The sequence below is a fragment of the Semicossyphus pulcher genome, unplaced genomic scaffold, assembly GCF_022749685.1.
Source record: "Semicossyphus pulcher isolate SPU_LCO1_2020_fin unplaced genomic scaffold, fSemPul1.0.p SCAF_7, whole genome shotgun sequence".
NCBI classification, from domain to species: Eukaryota; Metazoa; Chordata; class Actinopteri; order Labriformes; family Labridae; genus Semicossyphus; species Semicossyphus pulcher.
In genome coordinates, this window is record NW_027211748.1 from 26,327,156 (window position 1) to 26,337,545 (window position 10,390).

The 10,390-nt window shown below is 39.9% G+C and overlaps 1 protein-coding gene across 1 annotated transcript; it reads right to left on the reverse strand.

Moving 5' to 3' along the window:
- Positions 1 to 1,921: 1,921 nt before the first annotated feature.
- LOC138611602 (tripartite motif-containing protein 16-like protein) lies at positions 1,922 to 3,595 on the reverse strand. The gene is made up of 2 exons (XM_069684782.1): positions 3,259 to 3,595; positions 1,922 to 3,048 (listed from the first exon to the last, which is right to left on the reverse strand). Exons 1-2 carry the CDS (start codon positions 3,593 to 3,595, stop codon positions 1,922 to 1,924), a joined length of 1,464 nt encoding a protein of 487 aa, XP_069540883.1.
- Positions 3,596 to 10,390: the final 6,795 nt, after the last annotated feature.

Sequence of the window (10,390 nt, forward strand, 5' to 3'; positions counted from 1 at the left end):
TAACTATTTAGTGTGATATATATCTAAGTAGCCTAGTAGTTGTATCCACATCTGCATGTAATAAATACCTCAGTCAAATCAAATGAATTCAGTACAATTCAAAAACCTTTTGACAATTTTTATTGTCATGTAACACAGAACTGAACATATATGTATGACTGCCAATATGTATAATGTTCTCTCATTTACTAAATAAAAGTAGGGCTGCATTTCAAAATAAGAGCAAATAAAGAAAATGTGAAAATTGTACATGTTCAAATAAAGTGCTTAACTTCAGAAAAATAAAATAAAGGAAGGAAAAGTTTGAATTCCCCCTTTTCTGTTTAACATCTCGACTCAACAGTCTCAACCAATTTTGCAGATAATAAATCTCAACACATTTTTACAATTGAACAGTTGTAGAGGTTCATTTTCTTCCCCTCTTATATTCAACTCTCCCACTTTTTTTGCTCAGTGAGAGAATTGAGCTCTAGCTTGTCTCAAGCGCAGTAGTCTCTATTTCTCCCTTTCTCCGTTTGTCTCCGTCTTACTCCGTCTTTCTCTGTCTGCGCTGTAAAGTCACAGTGTTTACTGCCTGGAATGCACAGACTTGATTGGCTGAGTAGTATCACGTGGGATGGCTTAACTTGCATGTAATTGGTCTGTACGTTTCATCCACTAAACCTTTACCGTAAAGACTACAAAAGCTGCGCCGCTTAAAATAGAAGCGCCCCGTCAGGTTTTGAATCATAATCCTTCTGTTTTGGCTGTAGGTCTGGGTCCGTATGGGACACCTTCTGGGTCCGGACCCGGACCACGGTCCACCAGTTAGTGACCTCTGCTGTAGAAGGACAGAATACCTGCACTATAATCTTACACAGTCTTCGGAGTGGCCTTCAGGTAGCGCATAAAAACTCGTTCAGTTTCTCTGCCTCTGTGTTGACCTTATTCTTGCTCCTACGTGTACTCCAACAACAATGATGGCGACTGAAATGTGGCGTGTGTGTTAGATTAGGAGCAAATAAATGTGAACAACAGTTTTACTGAAATGACTTGAATGCAGTAAAGAAAGAAGAAGTGGAAGCGACCAGGAAAGAAGGAGGAAGAAACCTGTGATTGTGAATTAATCGGTTGTGTATTAAATCCTCTTTTTCTCTTTGTGCACAAACAAAAACGTGTTTTTAAAACTCAACAAGCGATCGAAAACTCCCCTTATGTCTTTGTGACAAAGCTGTTTGAGTGAGGGAAGCTGAAAGGATAGAGACTCGTGAATGTTTCTGCTTTAAATGAATATATTGAGCTTTAGATGTATATACTAAGCCCTAAATGTACATGTGTTCTCAAATATCCTTATTTTTATTGCTGCTTCTTTAATTTTGTTATCACATTTTAAGTCTTTATATTTAATATTCAGCCTTTATAGATGGAGCCTCCCAGCAAAAGAATTTCACACGCTTATTCTTGTATAACCGGAGTGACAATAAACATCTTGAATCTTGAATCTGATGACAAACGCTCTAAGAAGATCAACTGAAGTTTGGTGTTTCAGGAGGGAAATATCCTCAGTCTGACTCTCACATTAGTTTCATATTCTCTCCATCAGCTTTGTGTGAAACCCTGCAATGAAGACGAGAAGAAAAGACTTTGATCCTGTTTGTTTATTCATGATGTCAAACTTCAGTTTGTTCACACATCACATCAGTAAAGTCATCATGAGCACTGATGGGCTTCATGGCTAAACAGACACAGGAAGGAGCGTCACTTAAAGGAACTCAGACATTTACAGAACACATGAGAAGACGTCAAAGTACCGCCCATCAAGTTTGATTGACAGGTGACAAAAAGGTGCCAACAATCAGCTCTCAGCAACAAACATGAATAAAAATCAAGCTGAAGAATGAAAACACAGAAGTTAACCCGCTGTCCCTTAAATGACTTCTGTCTATTTCACTTTACACAACTCAACAGTGTCTCCATAATTACAAAACCCGAGTCCAGCATAGAGAGGCTGAGTGAATGTGGTCTGGACTCTGTGGAGGAGAGTCATGGTTTTAGAGATGCTGTAGAAGGACAGAATACCTGCTCTGTGATCCAGGTACACTCCTACTCTGGAGGACCGAGGACCTGAGACAGGAGTGTTCATGTTTCTGTACCAAAAGTTATAACTGTTGTTGTCACAATCTAACGCCCAAGATTTGTCAGTGTATCCAAATCCACATTCTTCTCCGCACCCTGCTCTGCTGATATTCTTGTATGCGACTGCTACATGAACTCCTCTTCCTCTTCTCTTCACCTCCCAGTAACAACGTCCAGTCAGACTCTCTCTACTCAGGACCTGATCCCATCCAGTGAATCTGTCTGGGTGACTAGAATAAGACTGTCGTAAACCCATGAATGTTGCTTTTCTGTTCCCATCAGATAATAACAGCTGTGTGTGTGATGTGTTTGGATCCAGTGTGATGTCACATGAGTACTGTAAGAACTCAGCTCTGGTCTTGGGCTCTGGTTGTGACAGTAAAACATCCACTTCAGTCACTGTCTGTGAGATGTTTGTCCATGTCTCCCTCAGAACGTCCTGTAGTTTATCTCTGACCTCTGACACAGCCGCTGTCACAGCCTCAAAGTACCTCAGAGGACGGATCTTGATGCTGGATGAGTCTGTAGATTCACTGAGTGGTGACAGTGAGGGGTAGTCGTGTAGAAACTGGTTGTGATCCTCTGTGAGTGACAGCTCCTCCAGGTCAGCGTCTCTCCTCTTCAGCTCAGTGATCTCCTGCTCCAGCTTCTCCTGAAGCTCTCTGACTCGACTCACTTCAGCTTCCTGCTGGGATCTGACCTGCTGCTTCTCATGAGAGTGTCCTATCTGCATGAAATGCATCAGCTGGTTGGAGATCTTCTCTCTGTCCTCCACGGTTTTATCAGCAGAGCGATTGACAGCCTCCACCTGCTGTTGAAGCAGCTTCACATCTTTCTCTCTGTCCTGGATTCTCTGCTGGATGTTTTGTCGACTCACCCCGAGCTCTCTCTGCCTCTCAGTCCTTTCTGCTGCAGCTGAGACTGTGTCGTGGCCTTTATGTTCGTCCACAGAGCAGAGATAACAGATAGACTGCTGATCAGTACGACAGAACATCTTCATCACCTCATCATGACGAGAGCAGACGTTCTCCTGGAGCTTCTTGGAGGGCTCCACCAGCTTGTGCTTCTTAAAGGCAGGGGAATCATAATGAGGCTGAAGGTCTTTCTCACAGTAAGAGATCAGACACTGCAGACAGGACTTGCAGGCTTTCAGTTTTCTCCCAGTGCAGACATCACAGGCCACATCTTCAGCTCCAGCATAGCAGTGATCAGCAGGAGCAGCTTGGAGTCCAGTCTTCTTCAGCTCCTCCACTAAAGCTGCTAACATGGTGTTTTTCAGCAGGACAGGCCTCGGTGTGAAGGTCTGCCTACACTGAGGGCAGCTGTAAATGTTCTTCTTCTTCTTTCCATCCCAGAAGCGTTTGATACAGTTCATGCAGTAGCTGTGTCCACAGGGAACAGTCACCGGATCCTTCAGTAGATCCAGACAGATGGAACAAGAGAAGGTTTCCCGGTCCAGCTGAACTCCTTTCTGCACCATGTGTCCTTCTGAAAGTTGAGGTTCACTCTCTCTGCTCCAACACAACTGTTTGTCTTCAGTTCCTGTTGATCCGCTGATTTTCAGTGCAGAGTGCTCATCAGCTCTTGTTGGTTATACCCAACTCAACACATGCATATCAATGAGGGGGAGGGACCAAGGAAGAGGATTGGTGGATTGGAGTGAATGAAGCGAGCCATCAGGGAGGGGTCATAATGGTGATGCATTTTAGCAGGAGATGGTGGAGCCTGCTGTTACCAAACAGACACAGTGTTTGTTTTAATATTTATTTTATATTGTATGTGCATTTTATGTTATAATGAGACAGGTTGGTCTCAGGTGGAGGTGTACTTCCTGTGTGTGATTTTCTCTGGAAGGGCTGCAAATGTACATAAATAAAAACAACTAAATGATATTGTTATGAACAATTTATCAAACAGTATTATAAATCCTTAATAATAGTGTTGCTGTTGGTTCTAATGTAACTGTGGCTCAGTTACATTATGACTAGTTTAACTCTGAATAATCAGTATTGGGCAAAGGTTATTAAAACAATGCCATGATGTGTTTAAATGTAATGTTGAAAAGGAGAAATTTCTTGATTAAAGAAAAACACTTTTTAATGTCTATAAAACTAAACTCAGATTAGATAAATGAGTTGAATGTTACTGGGTCTCAAAGATCTGAGAAAGTAATGATAAAGATAAATTGTTGTTTGGATCTTACAAACTGCAATTAAACACAAGTAGAAAAAAGTACAGTGAAGTAGACTTAAAGGAAAGTGAATGTACTAAATGTTAGATATCTATGATGTACTAACAATGTAAATATTATACTAATTAGAATATAATTTGTGCTACTAAAGATATAATTAAACACAATGAAAGCTACTTGGCTTAGACACCATTAAATATACAATTGAACATACTCGGGTTAAACTTGTTTATCTAATGCTACTTTTTTAAATGCACTTGATTGCTAAATTGTTCCAAATGAAAGAATGAAATGTGATTTTATTTTGAAAGTCCTAACAAATTCTAAGAAATACATCTTACAAAGTATTTTCATACACTTCTATTCAATCGTAAATATTTCTTGTATGTTTGAAGTCGTATCATTTGAAACATTCAGATAGAAAAGGTACATTTTTAAAAGCTTTGTGAAAAAAGATGAACTTTAATTCATGTTACTTGTGTCTCTAAATAGTCCAGTAACATATTATCCTGTGTAATCTCACATTTATTGTACTCAGCTGTTTTTTTTAACCTGGTAAGTCTTCAAATGAAGAAGCTAAAAACAACAGCAGCACAATCTCCTGTTGCATAAACTGTGTTTTCATGTTCACTCACATCCCCAGTCTTTAGTCCACTTAGTTAATTGGTCTTTTAAAGCTGTGAAGAAAACAGATCACAGCTGTTATTGATGATTGTAAAGCAAACAGTTTTACATGAACCACAGTAATGGCTGAGTGATTACCAAACCCTTCAGAGGACAAAAGACTTGGTTGCAAACTCGTGTAATCCTGAGGTGTAAAGAGGAGAGGCATTACAGCACTTGAACCTGAACAATGGCAGCAGAGCACAACACCCACTCTGCATATGCTAATGCCTCCAATGCTCCCTGTGATCCAACTCAGAAGCCATCACAGTACAGCTTCCAGAAACAAACACTTTTGACCCTGCAAAGAAAAAGACCGAAAAGGGAGCCCTGAACAACAGAGCATAGAAACTCTAAAACATTCAGCCCATCAGGGCACATGACAACCCCATTAAGAGTTTCTACCCCCAACACAGATTCCCTTTCCATCGCTGAATAAAGAGACAGGTTTAAAACCCATTTAGGAGCACACTCGATGTGCTTTAACCCATTCAGTGCCAGTTTAAAAACATAGATCTCCCCTGTCCATTAATTATTGTGTCTAAAGACTTAAAGTGAGACTCAACATGTTGTTGTTGTCGGACATCAAATCCTACCACCGTTTATTCTACTGGAACTTAATTATAAGTATATCAACATGATTATAAATCATTCCTTCTTTACTTGAGTCACTTTTCCTGTGATGATCAATTAAACACCTACAGTGATCAGGATTTCTGATCAGGATTTTCGATGCATTTCTCCTTTTCCATTTGAGGATAAATTAAAAAAACTCTTCAGCAAAGCAGACCGCTTGGTGGACTGACAGATTACAATCTGAACAAAATGAGTCTCAAATACTTTGAATATGAAAAGAGAACCTTATCAGTCCTGAAGAAAATTATTTATAGCCATACATGTACGGTTTAAATCCTGCTGGAAGAATACACGAACACCAGTGCCTCGTAGAATAACAGTATAAATAGGATTATTTAGTAACATATGTTAACCAAAACAGACAAGTGATGTCGCACATAATATCACAAACATAATCTTACACAGTCGACGGAGTGGCCTTCAGGTAGCAGTCCGTGCAGAAGCTATGTCCACAGGGAATTGTCACTGGCTCGTTCAGTAGATCCAGACAGATCAAACAAGAAATGTTTTTCCGGTCCAGCTGAACTCCTTTCTGCGTCATTTCACCTCCAGGCTGCGGTGTGTAGAACTTTCTCTGAAAGCGTCACTGATCTAATGCAAAACAACTTGTTGTCCTTTATCTCCTCTGGATTTGTCGGCATTCACTGCACAGGGATTGCCAGCTTCTGCTATGTCACACGTTACATCCCTGTTAACACCTTTACATCAGTGAGGGGAGGGAGCAAGTAAATGCGTGCACACACTGAGGCACCAACAGGGAGGGGTTATCAGTCTGTGATCCACCCCAGAAGGAGGAGTTATCTTTGAAAGGAGCAGTCTGAGTTTCACTGTCTTTTTCATCATGCAGTGAAAATTAGAACAAAAGTTTAAACTATAAAACTACATGTGAAGGTATTTCAATCAATTCCACTCCTCCATAGATTAATCACTAGTGGGTAAGTTATTGTTAGATTCTTTAAAACTGCTTTTCTTAAGATGAACACAAACTCAGTCAGTGTTTTAACGAGCAAGGCATCAAACTCTGTTCATATAATACTTTCAAAATAAAAGAGAGAGCACTAAACATTATGAGACAGTGTACAAATAAAAATATCTATTGTCGTAAAATCAGGAAAAAGTGAAACAAGTGGGTTTGGTGACACGACACATGAACAAAAAGGAAAGACCTTTAATAAATGGTTTACAACAGAACATGATGGAGTTGTAAGCAGATATAATAAGATTTTATTCATCTGTCAGCAACTGCACGTCCTCCATTAGGAACCTATACGCTGAGTCTGGTACATAAAAACATCCTTATTGTTGTTGTCATAAGACATAGTTGAAACACATGTGCGTACACACTTGCAGACAAATGTGGACAAATGCGTCCCAGACCACCTCCGTATGTGAGTGGTTGGATCTCAATGCGTCCTCAATCCGTCCTGGGTGTGTTTACACCTGTACTGAAGGCTGTCCACTTGTGATCTGATCACGAAAACCACATGTTGATACCAAAGGTGAACAGGGTCAGACTGTCTTACTGCTGCCCACCTGATATGTTCCTGCTTCCTTCAGTTTCTGTGCCATCTTTTTGGTGTCTTTGATGAAAGTATGGACAACTACTAGATGGAAAAACACACTAAAACTCATGATTCTTTTCTGATAGTCGGGCTACTTGGTTGTTGAGGGAGAACAGTTGGTTGTGTTGGAAAACATTTTGAAGCTTTATAATCAAATGTTTTAGAGTTGAAGTTATATAACCATAAGATTTATAAATTAAATGTTTTAATGCCTTAAAGTTAAAGTTTTTATAGTTAAAATGTCTTAAAGTTAACTTTTCTATAGTCTAAAGCCTTAAAGTTAAAGTTGTACAGTCAAATGTCTTAAAGTTAAAGTTTTACAGTCAAGTTTTTTATAGTTGAGGTTTAACAGTCAAATGTTTTATAGTTCAGGTTTTATATTCTAATGTTTTATAATAAGTTTTTATAATCTAAAGTGTTAAAACTCTAAAATAGAATCCTAAACTGAAGCTAAACTCGCTGGGCTCAGTATGAAAGCCAGGTGCAGGGTTGGCAGCTGGCCAAGAAGAACAGGTGTCCCCCCCCAGCCCCTCCTTTTCTGTTGTACAGTGCATGAACGTGCCTAATTGGCCGGAGTGAAGAAGAGGCCTGCAGAAAAGTTGGAAATGGGTCAGGCAAAAACTGAGAGGAAACCGACTGAGGGAAGAGAGCCAGAGCGAGGGGGGGGGCTCCAACAGGTGTTGGGGCAAGCTGAAGCCCAGCGAGGGAGGGGCTTAGAGTATATAAGACCCGAGCGGCTGACCCGTGGGCAGTCTTATCCGGATGGACTCGGGTTTATTTGGTTGTATTTATACGGGAATAAACTCTTTTTGCATCAGATTCTGCCAGTCTCTAGTGTTTGCTTGTCCGAGTTTTTGAAGACTTTGATTATGTTTTTTAACCAAGTTTTCTAACCTAGTTTTAAGAGTTTTTCAACCATGTTTTATTATCTATTGGAGATTGAAATTAAGTTGCAGATAAGAGAGTTTGTGGAACGTTTTTGCCACAACAGTTGACGAGGAGGCGTCATGTAAGAGACGCCTGTTTCGCCCCCACCTCTCCTTTGTTTAGCAAGAGTCTCTGCACGCTAATTTTGAGCCTGATCAGAACGTTCATCTACTTCTACGACCTGTTCTCCGTGCGGGTGGGGGCAATGGCTTTGGTCACTGTCTGGAATATGTGTGCTTTAGGTCGTCCACCTCCAGACTGTGAGAAAATGTTTCTCAGAATGAGTTGGAATCTCATCTGTAAGAATAACAATGATGATATTTATAAAACTTGTAGCTTTCTGAAATCTCAGTGGGACAACACAATTTGCAGGAATAGTGCAACGATGTCGTGTAAAACTATACAGATGAAACACGGACTGGGCTTTGGAGGCTCATCGTCGTCGTGTTCCTCGTGGATAAAACATGAACCGACTAGAAAATGTTTTTGCAATTATTTATAAAAGTTATTTAAATAGCTGTCAAAAAGTGGCCTCGTACAAACAAACACCCGAGGACAAGTAATCACTGCTTAAATATTGTAAAGATGTGAGTCGTAGCAGTTTTTCTTGTAAAAAATAACGATCACAATAATCAGCATCATCAACAAAGGCTGAAATAATGTCAGACAGTAAACAGAGCAGCCGAGTCTGCATCATAAAAACACCCTGTGTGGTCTAAAGAAGCATCTTAAGCTCTGATAAATACAATGAAAGAGCAAGAGAAAAGTATATCTGTCCACCAAAAGCAACTCACATAAACTCCAAAATACCACAAAGATTTAAAACTCACATGAAACTGATATGATATAAATATAACTTGTCTATGAGCGGATCAGATCACACACAAACAGATGCCCTCGGTCTGTTAAATATTCCTGGTGGCGGTCGCAGGAGTTGGCAAAGATTGCCTGCAACGCTTCCTTAATACTGGACTAAGATTTACTTTGGCTTATAAACATGATGTTTCTCAGCAGCAGAGACGTGCTGTGTGTAATGCGCTCCACATGGTTAACACCTGATTTATACTTCTGCTGCTAGTCGACGGAGTGGCCTTCAGGTAGCGCGTAAAAACTCGTTCAGTTTCTCTGCCTCTGTGTTGACCTTATTCTTGCTCCTACGTGTACTCCAACAACAATGATGGCGACTGAAATGTTGCGTGTGTGTTAGATTAGGAGCAAATAAATGTGAACAACAGTTTTACTGAAATGACTTGAATGCAGTAAAGAAAGAAGAAGTGGAAGCGACCAGGAAAGAAGGAGGAAGAAACCTGTGATTGTGAATTAATCGGTTGTCAAGAACTTCAATCAATCCCCTCATGTTGGTGAAGTGAACTCTGTCGCCTCCCAGTGGATTCTCAGTGTTTGACAGCTGGTGCTCTCATAAAGCTCCCTTTGTTGTACTGGCTTTATTTACATCACTAATATTGTATGCTCTCTCTTTTTCAATAAGTGGATTATTGATACGATGCATCACTAGTTGGACAGTGATTTAGTGAGTTTTGCCAAATTAGACGTATTTTAAAAACAAACAAATGGTTTTAAACATATTTTAGAAGTGTTAATGAATTTACTGCATCCTTCAACATTTGTTATTGTTCCTATTTGATTTACTATATTGTCTGTACATTATCTGTTTATATGCAGGAGCCTCCACGGACTTGCACAGGAGGAGTTAAAGTGGTGGACAAATGTATTCTTTTTCACATGCATCATCTGATTACAACTGCACACTAATAGTGTTGTATTAACCCTTTAATTCAAAGTGTTTGTACCTCTTACAAATATTAAATAGAGATGGAACATTTTAAAACCATACTCAACTGTTTCCTTAAACTCTTTCTTGAATTTATGTCTCTATTGTTGTTTGTAGACTTTTTGTTCTCGTCACAGTTCTGTCTTTTATTCACTTATTGGCCTTTGGATTTATCTGTAAAGAACATTGTGAGAACAGTTTTTGAAATGTTATATAGAGTTTGCTAGCTTGCTGAAAACAAACAGACAGTGTTTGTTTTCATGTGGAGAAACTGTGCAACGTAACATGAAGCAGAGCTTGATAACCCCTCCCTCTTCTTCCTGCTCTCAAACACAGCCAGCTCCACTCTGACTCAGTCACTTCCTTGTTCCCTCCCCTTCAGATCAACAGTTTGAAGATGGGTGTAACCAACCAGAGCTGACACTCACTGCACAAACACATGCTGTGTAGATCAGAGCTCAAACTAGTTTCAGTTCTGAAGGTCAGAAACTGAGACAGGCGTTG

Coding starts and splice junctions, on each gene's coding strand:
- LOC138611602 (XM_069684782.1), bottom strand. CDS start 3,595: ATGGTGCAGAAAGGAGTTCAGCTGGACCGGGAAACCTTCTCTTGTTCC. Junction 3,049..3,258: donor TGGGAGAAAACTGAAAGCCT/GCAAGTCCTGTC, acceptor ACGAACATAAAG/GCCACGACACAGTCTCAGCT.